Source organism: Protomyctophum bolini, assembly GCF_963924005.1.
Source record: "Protomyctophum bolini genome assembly, chromosome: 22".
Taxonomy (NCBI): domain Eukaryota; kingdom Metazoa; phylum Chordata; class Actinopteri; order Myctophiformes; family Myctophidae; genus Protomyctophum; species Protomyctophum bolini.
Window position 1 is genome coordinate 33,453,098 of NC_137883.1, and position 19,338 is coordinate 33,472,435.

The following is a 19,338-nucleotide window of genomic DNA, read 5'->3' on the forward strand; positions in this document are numbered from 1 at the left end:
GCAATTTCCATTTCCGCAATCCGCAATTGCGCAATTTCCGCAATTTCCGCAATTTCCGAATTTACGCAATTACAACCATGTAAATACAACACATTGAGCAGGGCACTGCAGGGAGTTGAACCCCGTTCCGGTAAACCAGAAGTCCGACACCAGTGCCTTAGTTTTTGTGTTGTTCATTTACAGGTCCAGGTGTGCATATACATGTGCGCCTGTGCGTGTGTAGGTGCACGCTTCAATATAACCCATCGTTTTTTTCATTTTTTCAATATTGTCCAATTCTCCATGAGTAGCTGTCTGTCTGTCTGCCTGTCTATGAGTAGCTGTCTGCCTGCCTGCCAGCCAGCAAGTTGGTTAACAGAAAATAAATTGTTATGGCTGAGTAAAATAAAATACAATATCCATTTCCACCATTTCCACCCATTTCCGTAATTACCATTTCCACAATTTCCGCAATTTCCGCAATTTCCGGATAACTTTTTTTTTCAAAATTTAAAAAATTGCGGAAATTGCGGAATTTTGAATTTTGAAAAAAAAAAAAATCCGGAAATTGCGGAAATTGCGGAAAATGAAAAAAACATGGGCTATAACCCATCCTTTTTTTTCTAACACTCCGCAATTTGCTAATGTTTCCCATCCTTTCCGGTAAATACAACACATTGAGCAGGGCACTGCAGGGAGTTGAACCCCGTTCCGGTAAACCAGAAGTCCGACACCAGTGCCTTAGTTTTTGTGTTGTTCATTTACAGGTCCAGGTGTGCATATACATGTGCGCCTGTGCGTGTGTAGGTGCACGCTTCAATATAACCCATCGTTTTTTTCATTTTTTCAATATTGTCCAATTCTCCATGAGTAGCTGTCTGTCTGTCTGCCTGTCTATGAGTAGCTGTCTGCCTGCCTGCCAGCCAGCAAGTTGGTTAACAGAAAATAAATTGTTATGGCTGAGTAAAATAAAATACAATATCCATTTCCACCATTTCCACCATTTCCGCAATTACCATTTCCACAATTTCCGCAATTTCCGCAATTTCCGGATAACTTTTTTTTTCAAAATTTCAAAAATTGCGGAAATTGCGGAAATTGCGGAATTTTGAAAAAAAAAGTTATCCGGAAATTGCGGAAATTGCGGAAAATGAAAAAAACATGGGCTATAACCCATCCTTTTTTTTCTAACACTCCGCAATTTGCTAATGTTTCCCATCCTTTCCGGTAAATACAACACATTGAGCAGGGCACTGCAGGGAGTTGAACCCCGTTCCGGTAAACCAGAAGTCCGACACCAGTGCCTTAGTTTTTGTGTTGTTCATTTACAGGTCCAGGTGTGCATATACATGTGCGCCTGTGCGTGTGTAGGTGCACGCTTCAATATAACCCATCGTTTTTTTCATTTTTTCAATATTGTCCAATTCTCCATGAGTAGCTGTCTGTCTGTCTGCCTGTCTATGAGTAGCTGTCTGCCTGCCTGCCAGCCAGCAAGTTGGTTAACAGAAAATAAATTGTTATGGCTGAGTAAAATAAAATACAATATCCATTTCCACCATTTCCACCATTTCCGCAATTACCATTTCCACAATTTCCGCAATTTCCGCAATTTCCGGATAACTTTTTTTTTCAAAATTTCAAAAATTGCGGAAATTGCGGAAATTGCGGAATTTTGAATTTTGAAAAAAAAAGTTATCCGGAAATTGCGGAAATTGCGGAAAATGAAAAAAACATGGGCTATAACCCATCCTTTTTTTTCTAACACTCCGCAATTTGCTAATGTTTCCCATCCTTTCCGGTAAATACAACACATTGAGCAGGGCACTGCAGGGAGTTGAACCCCGTTCCGGTAAACCAGAAGTCCGACACCAGTGCCTTAGTTTTTGTGTTGTTCATTTACAGGTCCAGGTGTGCATATACATGTGCGCCTGTGCGTGTGTAGGTGCACGCTTCAATATAACCCATCGTTTTTTTCATTTTTTCAATATTGTCCAATTCTCCATGAGTAGCTGTCTGTCTGTCTGCCTGTCTATGAGTAGCTGTCTGCCTGCCTGCCAGCCAGCAAGTTGGTTAACAGAAAATAAATTGTTATGGCTGAGTAAAATAAAATACAATATCCATTTCCACCATTTCCACCATTTCCGCAATTACCATTTCCACAATTTCCGCAATTTCCGCAATTTCCGGATAACTGTTTTTTTCAAAATTTCAAAAATTGCGGCAATTGCGGAAATTGCGGAATTTTGAATTTTGAAAAAAAAGAGTTATCCGGAAATTGCGGAAATTGCGGAAAATGAAAAAAAACATGGGCTATAACCCATCCTTTTTTTTCTAACACTCCGCAATTTGCTAATGTTTCCCATCCTTTCCGGTAAATACAACACATTGAGCAGGGCACTGCAGGGAGTTGAACCCCGTTCCGGTAAACCAGAAGTCCGACACCAGTGCCTTAGTTTTTGTGTTGTTCATTTACAGGTCCAGGTGTGCATATACATGTGCGCCTGTGCGTGTGTAGGTGCACGCTTCAATATAACCCATCGTTTTTTTCATTTTTTTATTTTTGTCAAATCATCAAAAATGATGAAAAACGGCGCGCTATAGTATGCCGTACGATATACGCTATAGCCCATGGTCCAAAATGATGAGAAACGAGGATAACTTTTTTTTCAAAATTTTGAAAAACATGGGCTATAACCCATCGTTTTATTTTATTTTTGTCAAATCATCAAAAATGATGAAAAACGGCGCGCTATAGTATGCCGTACGATATAGGCTATAGCCCATGGTCCAAAATGATGAGAAACGAGGCTAACCTTTTTTTTCAAAATTTCAAAAAACATGGGCTATAACCCATCGTTTTTTTAATTTTTTAATTTTTGTCAAATCATCAAAAATGATGAAAAACGTCCGCTATAGTATGCCGTACGATATACGCTATAGCCCATGGTCCAAAATGATGAGAAACGAGGATAACTTTTTTTTCAAAATTTCAAAAAACATGGGCTATAACCCATCGTTTTTTTCATTTTTTCATTTTTGTCAAATCATCAAAAATGATGAAAAACGGCGCGCTATAGTATACCGTACGATATACGCTATAGCCCATGGTCCAAAATGATGAGAAACGAGGATAACTTTTTTTTCAAAATTTCAAAAAACATGGGCTATAACCCATCGTTTTTGTCATTTCGTCATTTTGAAAAAAAAAGTTAGCCTTGTTTCTCATCATTTTGGACCGTGGGCTATAGCCCATATCGTACGGCATACTATAGCGCGCAGTTTTTCATCGTTTTTGAAGATTTGAAAAAAATGACGAAATGACAAAAACGATGGGTTATAGCCCATGTTTTTTGAAATTTTGAAAAAAAAAGTTAGCCTCGTTTCTCATCATTTTGGACCATGGGCTATAGCCCATATCGTACGGCATACTATAACGCGCAGTTTTTCATCGTTTTTGAAGATTTGAAAAAAATGACGAAATGACAAAAACGATGGGTTATAGCCCATGTTTTTTGAAATTTTGAAAAAAAAAGTTAGCCTCGTTTCTCATCATTTTGGACCGTGGGCTATAGCCCATATCGTACGGCATACTATAGCGCGCAGTTTTTCATCGTTTTTGAAGATTTGAAAAAAATGACGAAATGACAAAAACGATATGTTATAGCCCATGTTTTTTGAAATTTTGAAAAAAAAAGTTAGCCTCGTTTCTCATCATTTTGGACCGTGGGCTATAGCCCATATCGTACAGCATACTATAGCGCGCAGTTTTTCATCGTTTTTGAAGATTTGAAAAAAATGACGAAATGACAAAAACGATGGGTTATAGCCCATGTTTTTTTAAATTTTGAAAAAAAAAGTTAGCCTCGTTTCTCATCATTTTGGACCATGGGCTATAGCCCATATCGTACGGCATACTATAGCGCGCAGTTTTTCATCGTTTTTGAAGATTTGAAAATAATTACGAAATGACAAAAACGATGGGTTATAGCCCATGTTTTTTGAAATTTTGAAAAAAAAAGTTAGCCTTGTTTCTCATCATTTTGGACCGTGGGCTATAGCCCATATCGTACGGCATACTATAGCGCGCAGTTTTTCATCGTTTTTGAAGATTTGAAAAAAATGACGAAATGACAAAAACGATGGGTTATAGCCCATGTTTTTTGAAATTTTGAAAAAAAAAGTTAGCCTCGTTTCTCATCATTTTGGACCATGGGCTATAGCCCATATCGTACGGCATACTATAGCGCGCAGTTTTTCATCGTTTTTGAAGATTTGAAAAAAATGACGAAATGACAAAAACGATGGGTTATAGCCCATGTTTTTTGAAATTTTGAAAAAAAAAGTTAGCCTCGTTTCTCATCATTTTGGACCGTGGGCTATAGCCCATATCGTACGGCATACTATAGCGCGCCGTTTTTCATCGTTTTTGAAGATTTGAAAAAAATGACGAAATGACAAAAACGATGGGTTATAGCCCATGTTTTTTGAAATTTTGAAAAAAAAAAGTTAGCCTCGTTTCTCATCATTTTGGACCATGGGCTATAGCCCATATCGTACGGCATACTATAGCACGCAGTTTTTCATCGTTTTTAAAGATTTGAAAAAAATGACGAAATGACAAAAACGATGGGTTATAGCCCATGTTTTTTGAAATTTTGAAAAAAAAAGTTAGCCTCGTTTCTCATCATTTTGGACCATGGGCTATAGCCCATATCGTACGGCATACTATAACGCGCAGTTTTTCATCGTTTTTGAAGATTTGAAAAAAATGACGAAATGACAAAAACGATGGGTTATAGCCCATGTTTTTTGAAATTTTGAAAAAAAAAGTTAGCCTCGTTTCTCATCATTTTGGACCGTGGGCTATAGCCCATATCGTACGGCATACTATAGCGCGCAGTTTTTCATCGTTTTTGAAGATTTGAAAAAAATGACGAAATGACAAAAACGATATGTTATAGCCCATGTTTTTTGAAATTTTGGAAAAAAAAGTTAGCCTCGTTTCTCATCATTTTGGACCGTGGGCTATAGCCCATATCGTACAGCATACTATAGCGCGCAGTTTTTCATCGTTTTTGAAGATTTGAAAAAAATGACGAAATGACAAAAACGATGGGTTATAGCCCATGTTTTTTTTAATTTTGAAAAAAAAAGTTAGCCTCGTTTCTCATCATTTTGGACCATGGGCTATAGCCCATATCGTACGGCATACTATAGCGCGCAGTTTTTCATCGTTTTTGAAGATTTGAAAAAAATTACGAAATGACAAAAACGATGGGTTATAGCCCATGTTTTTTGAAATTTTGAAAAAAAAAGTTAGCCTTGTTTCTCATCATTTTGGACCGTGGGCTATAGCCCATATCGTGCGGCATACTATAGCGCGCAGTTTTTCATCGTTTTTGAAGATTTGAAAAAAATGACGAAATGACAAAAACGATGGGTTATAGCCCATGTTTTTTGAAATTTTGAAAAAAAAAGTTAGCCTCGTTTCTCATCATTTTGGACCATGGGCTATAGCCCATATCGTACGGCATACTATAGCGCGCAGTTTTTCATCGTTTTTGAAGATTTGAAAAAAATGACGAAATGACAAAAACGATGGGTTATAGCCCATGTTTTTTGAAATTTTGAAAAAAAAAGTTAGCCTCGTTTCTCATCATTTTGGACCGTGGGCTATAGCCCATATCGTACGGCATACTATAGCGCGCCGTTTTTCATCGTTTTTGAAGATTTGAAAAAAATGACGAAATGACAAAAACGATGGGTTATAGCCCATGTTTTTTGAAATTTTGAAAAAAAAAAGTTAGCCTCGTTTCTCATCATTTTGGACCATGGGCTATAGCCCATATCGTACGGCATACTATAGCACGCAGTTTTTCATCGTTTTTAAAGATTTGAAAAAAATGACGAAATGACAAAAACGATGGGTTATAGCCCATGTTTTTTGAAATTTTGAAAAAAAAAGTTAGCCTCGTTTCTCATCATTTTGGACCGTGGGCTATAGCCCATATCGTACGGCATACTATAGCGCGCCGTTTTTCATCGTTTTTGAAGATTTGAAAAAAATGACGAAATGACAAAAACGATGGGTTATAGCCCATGTTTTTTGAAATTTTGAAAAAAAAAGTTAGCCTCGTTTCTCATCATTTTGGACCATGGGCTATAGCCCATATCGTACGGCATACTATAGCGCGCAGTTTTTCATCGTTTTTAAAGATTTGAAAAAAATGACGAAATGACAAAAACGATGGGTTATAGCCCATGTTTTTTGAAATTTTGAAAAAAATAGTTAGCCTCGTTTCTCATCATTTTGGACCGTGGGCTATAGCCCATATCGTACGGCATACTATAGCGCGCAGTTTTTCATCGTTTTTGAAGATTTGAAAAAAATGACGAAATGACAAAAACGATGGGTTATAGCCCATGTTTTTTTAAATTTTGAAAAAAAAAGTTAGCCTCGTTTCTCATCATTTTGGACCGTGGGCTATAGCCCATATCGTACGGCATACTATAGCGCGCAGTTTTTCATCGTTTTTGAAGATTTGAAAAAAATGACGAAATGACAAAAACGATGGGTTATAGCCCATGTTTTTTTTAATTTTGAAAAAAAAAGTTAGCCTCGTTTCTCATCATTTTGGACCATGGGCTATAGCCCATATCGTACGGCATACTATAGCGCGCAGTTTTTCATCGTTTTTGAAGATTTGAAAAAAATTACGAAATGACAAAAACGATGGGTTATAGCCCATGTTTTTTGAAATTTTGAAAAAAAAAGTTAGCCTCGTTTCTCATCATTTTGGACCGTGGGCTATAGCCCATATCGTACGGCATACTATAGCGCGCAGTTTTTCATCGTTTTTGAAGATTTGAAAAAAATGACGAAATGACAAAAACGATGGGTTATAGCCCATGTTTTTTGAAATTTTGAAAAAAAAAGTTAGCCTCGTTTCTCATCATTTTGGACCGTGGGCTATAGCCCATATCGTACGGCATACTATAGCGCGCAGTTTTTCATCGTTTTTGAGGATTTGAAAAAAATGAAAAATGAAAAAAACGGTGGGTTATAGCCCATGTTTTTTGAAATTTTGAAAAAAAAAGTTAGCCTCGTTTCTCATCATTTTGGACCGTGGGCTATAGCCCATATCGTACGGCATACTATAGCGCGCAGTTTTTCATCATTTTTGAGGATTTGAAAAAAATGAAAAATGAAAAAAACGGTGGGTTATAGCCTTAGAGTATATATACAATAGAGAAGACACCCAAGTTCTCCTCCCGTCCACTTGCATTGAGTTGCTCAGAAGCGCATGAGGCGAATCCACTCCTCCTTCCGGTTTAGGAGCCCTGTGCATTCTGGATTTTTGCCCTCAAACACATGAACGCGCGAGCGACCGGCAGAGTGGACGGAGCCTAGTGCGCGTTCATGTGTTTGAGGGCAAAACCTTACCAAACTGCAATACCTTCTTCGGCCACTATGTCCATTGCGCTTCAGGATTTCCTCTGGGTGTCTTCTCTATTGTATAATAACTCTATGGTTATAGCCCATCTTTTTTGAAATTTTGAAAAAAAAAGTTAGCCTCGTTTCTCATCATTTTGGACCGTGGGCTATAGCCCATATCGTACGGCATACTATAGCGCGCAGTTTTTCATCATTTTTGAGGATTTGAAAAAAAAGAAAAATGAAAAAAATGGTGGGTTATAGCCCATGTTTTTTGAAATTTTGAAAAAAAAAGTTAGCCTCGTTTCTCATCATTTTGGACCGTGGGCTATAGCCTTTATCGTACGGCATACTATAGCGTGCAGTTTTTCATCATTTTTGAGGATTTGAAAAAAATGAAAAATGAAAAAAAACGGTGGGTTATAGCCCATGTTTTTTGAAATTTTGAAAAAAAAAGTTAGCCTCGTTTCTCATCATTTTGGACCGTGGGCTATAGCCCATATCGTACGTCTCGCGAGAATCTCGTCTGGAATCGACTACCTCTGGGATTACATGTAACGGCTGGCCTAGAGTGAAAACCTCATATACTATTATAATACGATGCGTGAAAAAAAAAATAAAGTTTGGAGCTATCTAAATACCCACATTAGAAGGAGGACAACATGCGCAAATGCAAGCTGTGGGAGGGGAGGGGGGAGTCAGAGGGAGATGTAGAGGAGGGGGCATCTATGAGAAAAATCAAGGGCACTATGGATGATGGCACAGGGATGAAGGTAGATGCATGGCCAGTGTGTTTTGGTGTGGTGTTCTCCTTTAATCTCTGTAACCTCCAGGCTGTTTATGGTAAAAGATCAAAATCTGTGCTGCATGTGTTTGTGTGCGTGTGTGCGTGTGTGTGTGTGTGCGCGCGCGTGTGTGCCGTGCGTGCGTGTTTTATGATAAACATAGCATGCTCTTAACTTGGACGCTGTGCCTACAAGCTATTGACCACAAAATTACACAAACACAAACACACACACACACACACACACACACACACACACACACAGATCAGATGCCAAGAGATCAAACAGATTCATAAAAACCTTAAAAACGAAAATCTGGAGACACGTGCGCGACTGCACTCGCGCGTGCGCGCGCGCGTGCACACACACACAAATTGAATTCCATCCTTTTCCGACCCAGTAGTCTTGAGGACAGCAAGGCAGAGATGAGATGTTCTTTATCTTCTGTAAATCATTTTTTAAATATTGATATTTGAACAATGTGAGAGCTGGGGGGGGGGGGGGGGCTGATTTATCCCATTTTGACCTGGGAACGGTTCTACAAATGTCTTCTAACTCATGAATGAAAACCCCCATGTTTCTATATCAAGTGTTTCTCCAACATTTGTACAATATGTATTCAGATCTCTCACGTGGTGGTGGAGCCACGTTCAAAGATGGGGTCTTTGCCATCCGCTGGGTTCGGTCCTTTCGCCCTCTTGACCTCCACTGTCAAACTGAGACACAAGTTTGCCGAGCGTCACTAAAACAAACAAGCCTTTGTGTTTTGTCTCACACATTATATATATATATATATATATAGATACCTGGCATTAACTGTTTAATTAACTCGACTACAGCAGCAACATAAGAGATCAAAACGGAACGCTCAAATTGACTTTTTCCTTGTTCCACAGCCACGACAAGGAACCGGAGAAAAGGTTCAGTAATGTCTGCTGTCCACAGGGTGGATCTGTAGACCAACATAGAACACCAACCTTTGTTCATACCGAGCTAACACGCTTGGCACGAGCCCTTCAAAGTAAACCGAAAAGTCGATAAAAAAAACCCACGAATCACGAAAACTAGGAATTCACCAAAAAAAACAGACATTTGACGACTTCTGCACTGCTTCCCACGGTCTCAATTAACTGACTGTTTAGCGTTGATTTCAAAAAGGCGCAGACCACGTCCTGAATGAAACGTGACGCATGCCGAAAGAATAATGAATGACTGAACATCACTGACCTGGACTCGTCGATAATCAGCGTGCCGTCCTCGGCCACTTTCACCCTGGGAACCATCAGCTGCTCGTCGTCCGCTTCACAGTCGTCGGCGTCCGCTTCTTCTTCCTGTTCGTCATCGCCGTCGTCCTCGCCCGCCTGGTGAGACGACGGCGCTGGGCTCGGGGGAGGGGGAGGAGTCGGGACCCTCTCGGGTGACCTGCGGAATTCAGGAGAGTTTTGTTGAGGCTCACTCGCTTGAGTGTTAAAGAGCCTATGTACAAGCTCACAACGTGTCGCTAACGTTGTGAGCTTGAAGAAATGTGTCCAGACGGTTAGCTGACGGCCCAGACGGTTAGCTGAACCGTCTGGGCACCCAGGCTGCTGAGCCAGCCTGACGGCGTGCCGCGGGTTCGACTCCCGATCCCGACGGACACGTGTCTTCCCCCCCATTTCCTGTCAGTCTACTTTCATCAATAAAGGCAGAAAAAGACAAAAAAATATCATAAAAAATAATAATAAATAAATGTGTCCGCGACCCACAAATGGGTTAGTGATTCGGGAACCAGTGAGGTAGGCTATTTTCGGCAAAGAGATTTGGTGTAAAAAGGGAAATACTATTATGGAGCGATTGGAGCCCTGGTGCACAACGCTAACATAAAAAGTTAAACTAATAATGTAATATAGTTACAAAAGAAAAAAGGTACTTCATATACAGTAAGTATGTTTCAACAGAGGAATATAATAAGACAGAGTCTTACGGTTGTCTAACTGGAGAAGGTGGGACCACAATCTCCTCGTCGTTCTTTCCCTGTGACTCCTGTGCTAAATAAGAGCTGGAGATTAAAAAATAATAAGAAAGAGCAAATAATTACAAGTCAGGAAGACGGTAATAATAATCCATTTTAAATAAATACATTTTCTAGAGGCAAGCAGTGTCACATGATATAAATAATTCCATAGTGGACACTCACCTCATGGGGTTAGAGACCGGTAAATAGTAGATGAGGTCTCTCATGGTCATTTTGGCAGGGTCGGGAGTGTATTCCTTCACACGAGATTTTGACGTGGAATTTTTCATGCATTTCTACAAAATCAAAGAGTGAAACACAATTGAAGATGATAAATGCAAGATGCCAATGTGTTTAGAAGGTACAGTAGACAGCAATAAAGTACAATAGAAATGAATAACGTAATAAAGCACTTAACGTGATTAGTAAATGCTAATCAGAGGCCATGTGAACCCAAACAGACATCCTGAAATCACTTCAGTTGTTTACCCAGCAACTATTCATTATTTATAGTTAATAATGATAATAACAACACATATTTTGACATTTTTACATGATGCATCACTAAACCCATTATTGAATTAAATTATTCTGGGGGCGGCAGTGGCTCAGTCAGGTAATAGAGGAGCTGGTTGGGGATCGGAAGGGTCCGGATTGATCCCGGGCTCCCCCAGAGTTAGTGTCGAACAGAAACTGAACCCCTAACTACTCCCGATGAGCAGGTTGGCGCTTTGAATGGTGTCATGGATTAAAGCCAAATACAATCTTAAAATGTTTGTTCCTAATCTGTGATGAAACAGCAAATTCTTGTTAATAATTGTAATAATCTAAACCCATGTTCTTGTTGTTCTACATGCAGCCAACCTGTTGAGGAAATTGGCTTTAATAATATTGTAATAATAATCTAAACTTTTTTTTTTTTATAATATATTTCTTATCCCACGATTTTGTAACCCATTTTTCACCCCTGTGTCAATCATCTAATGTGATCCTGGGCTCTACACACCCTCCACCAACCTAGTCCCCATATATGGGAGACAAGGGGAGAGCAACAGACTTGAACTCATGCTTCCTTCATGCCTGAGTGTCCAAGTTGCTCCTTTGCACCTGACAGGGGGGAGTTTCCCTGGTTGGACGTAGCGCGTGGAAGGAACACGTTATTCCAACCAGTTCCTTTCCCCTCCATCAGCCGCCCCGGCTGGCCAGGGGGAGGCAGTTTAGTGACCAGGATTACTGCATGTTTTTTGTGAGGGTACCTAACTACCTACCCTAGGGGACACGGGGAGAACATGCAAACTCCACACAGAAAGGCCCTTTCGCCAACCCCGCCTTCGGGTATGGGCACTGATGACGCGGAGGAGGAAACACGCCGCCAGCACCCACAGCGTCCCGAGCGGGAATCGAACCCAGGACCTTCTAGCTGTGAGGCGACAGCACCACCAACTGTGCCACCGTGCCCCGTAATAATGTAAACCTATGTTCTTTTTGTTCTACATGCAAGCCAACCTGTTGAGGAAATTGGCTTTAACTTTTGCATTTCTTAATTGAGTTTTATGGAAGACGCTTCTGAACAGTAAACTGTAAAAGCACTTTGGATGAAGGCGCTATAAATGCACCATGTTTCATTCATAAAATGAACCGTTTCACCAACAAAATGTTCAAAAAGATGATATATTATTACCTTAGCCTTATCCTTGTTCATCTCCTTTTTGAGCATTTCTCTGAGTTTGCGGGCCTTTGCCAACCTCTGCAGGTCTGACGAATCATTCAGGAGGCTGCTTAAGCTGAACTCGTCTTGCGGCCGACGCTGTCCACCTTTAGATTCAGATCTTGACACCAGAGTCTTGGCCTTCTCTGACATATCTATGGCCTCCTTGTCTGACAGACATGGTTTGTCTGGTGGTTTGGGAGGAACGTCTTTGGCTTGACTTATTGGCGACAGTTCCAACGGTTGGCTTTTTTCAAGGGTCGCTTCTGTTGAAATGTCGTCTTCTGCCGGAACTAAGGGTGTTGTGGGCCGTGTGTCACCTCCAGAGAAGCCTGTCAGGATCATGACATTTTAAGTTCATTAGTTGTCATACACAAAATTGTGATTAATTCATTTTGTATATCATTTACATTTGCCTTTCGGCAGATATGACGATTCAATAGACAAATGAATGCCTGATAATGGCCAATTCTAATAATCAAAATAAATATGTGCTCAAGCAAAAACAGGTCACGTATATACAGGTCATATACACAAACTTTCTAAAATACTGCAAAAATCTCAAAGCTCACACACGCTCGACAGGCTTATCAGTCTATTTTCTCAATTTATTTTTAATGGAAACAAGTCTAAGTAACAATTATTACGTGTTAATTTGCAGCCAGACTGACCTCCAGAGAGCATCCGCTGCTGGCGTGGGGACGTGGTTCCCTGTGAGAGCGTAGCATCAGTCTGGCTGGAGGCAGTCACATCCTGCTGGCGTGGGGACGTGGTTCCCTGTGAGAGCGTAGCATCAGTCTGGCTGGAGGCAGTCACATCCTGGCTGTCTGCTGGCGTGGGGACGTGGTTCCCTGTGAGAGCGTAGCATCAGTCTGGCTGGAGGCAGTCACATCCTGCTGGCGTGGGGACGTGGTTCCCTGTGAGAGCGTAGCATCAGTCTGGCTGGAGGCAGTCACATCCTGGCTGTCTGCTGGCGTGGGGACGTGGTTCCCTGTGAGAGCGTAGCATCAGTCTGGCTGGAGGCAGTCACATCCTGGACGTGGTTCCCTGTGAGAGCGTAGCATCAGTCTGGCTGGAGGCAGTCACATCCTGGCTGTCTGCTGGCGTGGGGACGTGGTTCCCTGTGAGAGCGTAGCATCAGTCTGGCTGGAGGCAGTCACATCCTGGACGTGGTTCCCTGTGAGAGCGTAGCATCAGTCTGGCTGGAGGCAGTCACATCCTGGCTGTCTGAACAAGGTCCTTCCGGGACCGCCGTCCTGACCGGAGACTTTGGGGCTCGAGCTCGGTTCAGCGCCGGAGCAACTTTGGGCTTGATGGAAAAACGCTTCCTCCTCTGGAGCGCAGCTGAGGGGGAGGTGCCTTCGCCACCCGCATCACTGGCGTCCCTAAATGAGACAAGACACAACGCAGGCAAAAGCAGCTCTCGTGACTGAAGATTTTTGTCATGTCAATTCCTAATCTGTGAACAGCATGAAAGAGTTTTTAACCCATTTTGACCCGAGATCAGATTCTAAAAATGTCTTCTACATCCTGACAGTTTTCGGAAAAAGCTATGTTTCTATTGTCAATCGTTCTTCGATTTTTCGAAAATAGCAGACCGACAAGCTCGTAGCGCGCCACTCGGTGGCGCGCTACGAGCTTGTAGATCTGCTATTTTTTTTAAAGAGGTTTCCGCCCAAAATGAGTTTTAATGGAAGCTGCTGTATTCTATTACTAGTTTTGAGTCCCAATGCTCTTCAATCTTATCAAAAATGACTGTAATCAGTTGTGGTGACTGAGAATGGATTCAAGCCATTCAAGACATTGAAAGCAAAAAGTCAAATCGGTATGAGAGGACACAACGCATTTATCTTTAGCTTGCAAAGCCTGAGCAAAATGTATAAGCTTAATTAAAGCTACACAAGCTCACCGCGCATCTCAGCCTGACGCGCGGTGAGCTAGTAGATCGGCCATTTTCGGTTGTGCGTCGCCGCCGTCACCCACGCACAACCAAGTAGCATTCCGGCAGAACTCACCTTGGGACAGTGCTTTTCCCTAACGGAGACACAGGCGTTCCGTCTGTCACAACAGCCACAGAATGGTCCTCGTTTATTTCACGCTGTGGCGTTTCCTGGGAAATAGGGAGGGGTCCAGGTGCGTCGTCTTGGGACACGGGCTGCGATACAGGTGCATCTTGCGGTACAGGTGCGTCTTGGGACACGGGCTGCGGTAGAGGTGCATCTTGCAGTACAGGTGCATCTTGGGACATGGGCTGCGATACAGGTGCATCTTGGGACACAGGCTGCGCCGGTACAGATCTGCCTGCTGGCCGGACATTTGGCCGAACACTGATCCTAGATCTGCGAAGCATTGTCACCTGAGAGGACATGGAAGTGTAATGCAATGTTACTCGTCTGGACCATATATTGCATCATGTTTTGTTGCCTGTGTTAGTCTGCTATTGGGGGGACTACGGATAAAACAATGTCCATATTTAGCTAAATCCGGTGTATTTACATTACATTATGTACTATTATAAAATACGAGTCGAGTCAAAAATTATGAAAAACGGCGCGCTATAGTATGCCGTACGATATAGGCTATAGCCCATGGTCCAAAATGATGAGAAACGAGGATAACTTTTTTTTTCAAAATTTCAAAAAACATGGGCTATAACCCATCGTTTTTTTCATTTTTTCATTTTTGTCAAATCATCAAAAATGCTGGGGAACCCCTGGAACTCCCTCAAGGACCCCTAGCTGGGTCCCCACTTGGTCAAGATGGAAATAATTGATCCAAATTCATCAATTCAATCATAACTACTAACAATGTGAATATAAGCAGTATAGAAAATCAAGGGCAGAGAAAGAAGTAAGTTACAAACACAGTGGTGTACAATTATAACTCAAGATTGTTTTTATGTTTTACATCCAGGTAACTGAATGTCTCGAAAACCAAGGAAATGTGTGTAGACTTCAGGAGAGCCCTCCCAGTTCCCCAGAACAGCGTTGCCCATGGTGAGCAAGTCCACCTGCAGACCACTTACAGATACCTGGGTATACTACATTTGACAGCAAGCTGAAATTCGATGTGAAACTGTGAAATGTTGTGCAAGAAAGGCAACAACGCCTCTTTTGCTTGAGGCAGATCGCTAAATTTCAGGTTGACAAATCCCTAATGAAACTGTTCTACGGTGCCTTTATTGAGTCAGTTATCTAATTCTCCATCATTTGTTGGTATGGAAACCTAAACATAAAGGACAAAAACCACCTTGGTAGGATTGTGAGAACGGCCTCAAAGATTGCCGGAGTTCATTTCAGTAGTCTATCTAGACCAAGTATTTAAAAATCAGGTGCTTAAGAAAGCCACGTCCATTTGTACGGACAACTCCCATCCCCTCAGCTCTGAGTTCAAGCTGCTTCCCTCTGGCATTCGCCTAAAGGTTCCAGGGGCCAAAAGCAACAGGGTATAAGTTCTCCTTCGTGCCTGTAGCTATCCAGGCTCTAAATGCCGATAAGAGGAGGAGGAGGTAACTTGTCACCTGACTCGCTTGTATGAATTATTTATACAACTGTTCTGAAAATGTTATGAATTACAATGTTACACTGATACCTTGAACTGCCATCCTGTCCTCACCTCGTAACTTTGCCTGTTCAAACCCCGTTGGTAAATTTCCTACAACACGGACTACTCGTTTTTGTGAGGTTATGGTTAGTTTGACATTAGAATACGGACCCCCATTTAGTGGCATTTCTATCTCTGGGACCCCCAGCAACAAACAGGTAGGTACTAGGTAGCCTACTGCAGGGGGTCCCCAGACCCCAGCAACCTTTGATTGAAATAATTATTAACAGTTTGCAGAATTACAGTACATTTTGATTGATATATGGTCATAAATCATTACAATATACGTCTAAAATGGTGCTGACTAGTACACAAAATGTACACAGGCTGGATTAGCAAGATATGTGGTAGTATTGCTTGAAATACAGTGAGACAGCCATGAAACAAAAGTACCTTCGCTCTCATGGTTTCAATCCTCTCCTGCGTCCCCTGCATTAAGGCGTGAGATTCTGTCCTCTGCTTCCTGAGATCCTGGAGGGGTTGTTTTCAATCAGTTATGTGGAGTAAGCTGCTGACATACTGTATGCTAAATAATTAGAATAGTAATCACTTAACATGAAGTGCCGTGATTTCTTCCAGGTGTTTATGAATTGACAGTACTTCATAAGAAATTTTAACAAATACTGTACACACACACACATATATATATATATGCGTGTACAGTATTTGTTAAAATGTATATATATATATATACACACACGCACACATGTGTGGGCACCGCTTCGAAGTCATAACACTCAGGAAGGCGAACGTCTCCCAACACTGGCCGGCAGACGAGCGCTTCTCTTGGTACCACGGATACTCCTGGACGGTGGCCACTTGCCCGCGGTGTAAAACACATCTAGGTGGGTAGTATAGTTGCCTGCTACAACTACAAGCGCATTGCAATATTTATTTTACATAGGATTATGAAAACGCATGGGAACTATAATAACTAACCACTTTTAGGTTGGACGTTTCAACCCAGCGACTGGCCAGAGACCATCACAAGAAAGAAGTTTGAGGAATCGGACCAGACATTTGTGGCTCGAATCACCCATCGATTATGAAGAGAAGACTTTGCATCAAGCCTGCTCGTCACACCAAAATCTTTTATGAGCTGATTTTGTTTGTATATTATTAAGGCATGTCCAGTGCCTACATTGCCATTAATAAAATGTCCTCTTTAAAAGAGTCCCACACATTTATACACAGTAAGTTTTATTGTAACAAAGCAACTTGTACACCTCAAATTTAAAACAGTTTCTTTTCCCCCCCAGCAGAAAAGAAAAGGGTGATTTCAATGCAATTTCCATGAGTTTAACAGGTCATATTTCCCATGAAGCAGTGGGGGCCAAAATTTACAAGCTGTTAGCTTGTAGCTCCATTATGACTTCCTTGGATAGTATGCACCCAAAGTGGGGGAAATGCTGGACTTCATGGGCTGTATTTTGCGTGTCTTAAGTACCAGGTCTTATTCCCTAACTTGAGTAAACTAAAGACCTGGAGGCGTGATCAATGCTCTTTGGCCACTCAGAATAGCCAAATGGCATTCAGGCAAAACACAGCCCCATGTCTCTTAAGTCATAAGTAATTTTGACAAAACTGAATTGAGCAAATTTACATAACATCCATATACTCAAGGTAGAAAACATCAAGAACCTAATTTTGTCCAGCTGCACACCAATTCATCAAGATTCTACAAGGCTATTTTAATTCCTTCCATTGATATCCCTATTCATGACAGTTCAATTTGATTGCATACAATACTCGCCAATATTGGACCTCTACAGAAATCTAGGGTTATCCTCTTTCAAGTCTAACAAAAAGTCACCATTGTATGAGCAACCGTGTCAATCTCCATGTTATGATTTTTAGTGTTACACCTTCATTACCTGTGCTGTGCAAAACCACTTTGATCACACACCTGGCAATGAGCGCACAGGTAATGCACTTGTAGATCAAAACTTATTTGAATCATGCCTTTGTGGAGTTTGACAAAATGTTTCTCATAAGAGTGGATTTATCTGAAACAAAGCCTTTGTGTGGACAGAGAGGATAACCCAAGCTTTTGTAGAGGTGCAACATTAGCTAGTTTGTTTACAACAATCAGATGGAACTTTTTCGTCTCACAAACAGGGCCGTCAATGGAGCAAACTGCAACTTGGAGGTTGGATAGCCTGGAAGTTGTTTGTGGCCATCATCAAGAGTTCCTCCCAAGATACGATAATTTCTGTCCTGATCTGCAGAAATCTAAACTATGTAGGCGGCATCTAGAGACCATCCAGTCTACTTCCAGTTCCCACCCATCCCCAGCGTAGCCCCCTAACATTACAAGTGATAGGAATGAGCTGGTACTTGTTAAACACATAGGGGAAAAATAAGATTTAGATGAGTCAAAGGAGAACTTAAACATGGCACAAACAGGTGAGAGGCTTCAGAATGGAGATGAAGCACACAAAAATAAACTTCCTGATCATAGGTGAAAAACCAAACAGGGAAGAAAAGGTGAGGGTCTTGGTAGATCCACGTCATCTCAGTCATCTTCTCCATCATCATCGTAAAAATAAGAAATTAACAGTCATGACAGTACACAGATACAACTGCCAATAGTGACAGGAGTTAACAGATTATGGCATCCATACCTCTCCATCCTCTTCCTCTCCATCTTCATCACCCTCCTCATCGATGTCCTCCAAACCCTCTTCGTCCTCATCATCATCCTCACCTTCAACCTCCTCATCATCCATGTCAGGAACCTAGACATTAAAGAAATGTAAATTTCAAGGAGCTCAGGTTGATTCTTAAAGATGTAAGTATTCAACGTTCTCACTTCAAACTCACCAAGGCAGAACAGCTACAAAAATGTCCATGAAAACATGTACAAGTTTTAAACTACATAGAACAAGCAGCTCAGATCTAAAACAACTGAAGTTTCAAATCCCAGCAGGGGTGCAATGTTCACTTTTCACCGTGACCGTGAGTCAAAAAGTATGCCACAGCTGCAATAGCCATGACGAGGCTCACAGTTAACAGTAAAAATCACAGATGATATTCAAGACGGCAAACGCTACCTACCAGGTAGTACTGCAAGGGGTTAGGCCAGATGTCATCCTTGATGACCTCTCCCAGCTCGTCAGGCCCAGCATCAGCGTGGTCAGTGAACCAAGGGAAGAAGCTCTCTGGCTCTTCATGTTGCCTCTTACGACCAGCTTTGTTCTGCGTCTGGCTGGAGCGCTTGGTCAGGTCCTTCAAATAAGACAAAGAATATAAAGTGTCCATGATGTATATTGGCACATGCCTGTTATTTTTCCATCAAAGGCAGCACACACAAACACGCAAAAAATTATTAACTTTAATTTAAGGGACAGATACATTAATCAATATTACTGTGGGTGTGCCAGTATTAGACAATTTGGACAACTTGCCAGTTTAACTGTAGTCCTCCTTGGCTGGGGATTGTGGGACTAACACCTCAAGTGGTTACCTTGATTAACGAGCATTGTGTACACCAGCATAATTGTTACCAAATGTAGCTCAATTAACACATACCTTTCCTGACTTCCATTTGATTTCCGTCGACTTTGAAGATGGGTCTCCGCTCTCATTCAGGTGGAACTCTTTGGAAAGCACTTTGTTTTCAAAGTACGGCATTATTGTATGCATTATTTCAAACAAAACAAATAAATGTGAAATACAAAATAGCGAATAGCTCCAACATAGAAATACAGGTAGCAATGAGCATATGCCCTCAGACATTTTGTGGGGAAATGAAACAGTTATAGCTTCTACTGTAGGTGTTTCAATTAATTCAAGCAACTTAGAAATAAGAATCTCATGTGATGTCACAATTTCA

At 41.3% G+C, this 19,338-nt stretch overlaps 3 protein-coding genes across 6 annotated transcripts in view; 1 reads left to right on the plus strand and 2 right to left on the minus strand.

Annotated features, from left to right (window-relative positions):
• The window catches only part of LOC308310032 (uncharacterized protein), a 39,464-nt gene extending 24,613 nt beyond the window's left edge, over positions 1–14,851 (plus strand). For all 4 annotated transcript variants that reach the window (XM_080756063.1, XM_080756066.1, XM_080756064.1 and 1 more), the window contains one exon: positions 14,814–14,851. The gene's annotated coding sequence lies outside the window, so the exon portion shown is untranslated. The remainder of the gene's footprint in view (positions 1–14,813) is intronic.
• LOC308309783 (uncharacterized protein) lies at positions 8,828–15,961 on the minus strand (the record flags this gene model as incomplete). Its single annotated transcript, XM_080755700.1, has 9 exons — positions 15,897–15,961; positions 13,916–14,256; positions 13,134–13,285; positions 12,572–12,751; positions 11,874–12,232; positions 10,376–10,488; positions 10,163–10,237; positions 9,427–9,621; positions 8,828–8,915 (listed from the first exon to the last, which is right to left on the minus strand). The coding sequence occupies exons 1-9, from the start codon at positions 15,936–15,938 to the stop codon at positions 8,828–8,830; spliced, it is 1,545 nt and encodes a 514-aa protein (XP_080611826.1). The 5' UTR covers positions 15,939–15,961.
• Positions 15,962–18,112: 2,151 nt separating this feature from the next.
• Positions 18,113–19,136, minus strand: LOC308309784 (protein SET-like; the record flags this gene model as incomplete). The annotated part of the gene is made up of 3 exons (XM_080755701.1): positions 18,113–18,241; positions 18,561–18,731; positions 19,035–19,136. 3 exons carry the CDS (start codon positions 19,134–19,136, stop codon positions 18,113–18,115), a joined length of 402 nt encoding a protein of 133 aa, XP_080611827.1.
• Between the last annotated feature and the right edge of the window lie 202 nt (positions 19,137–19,338).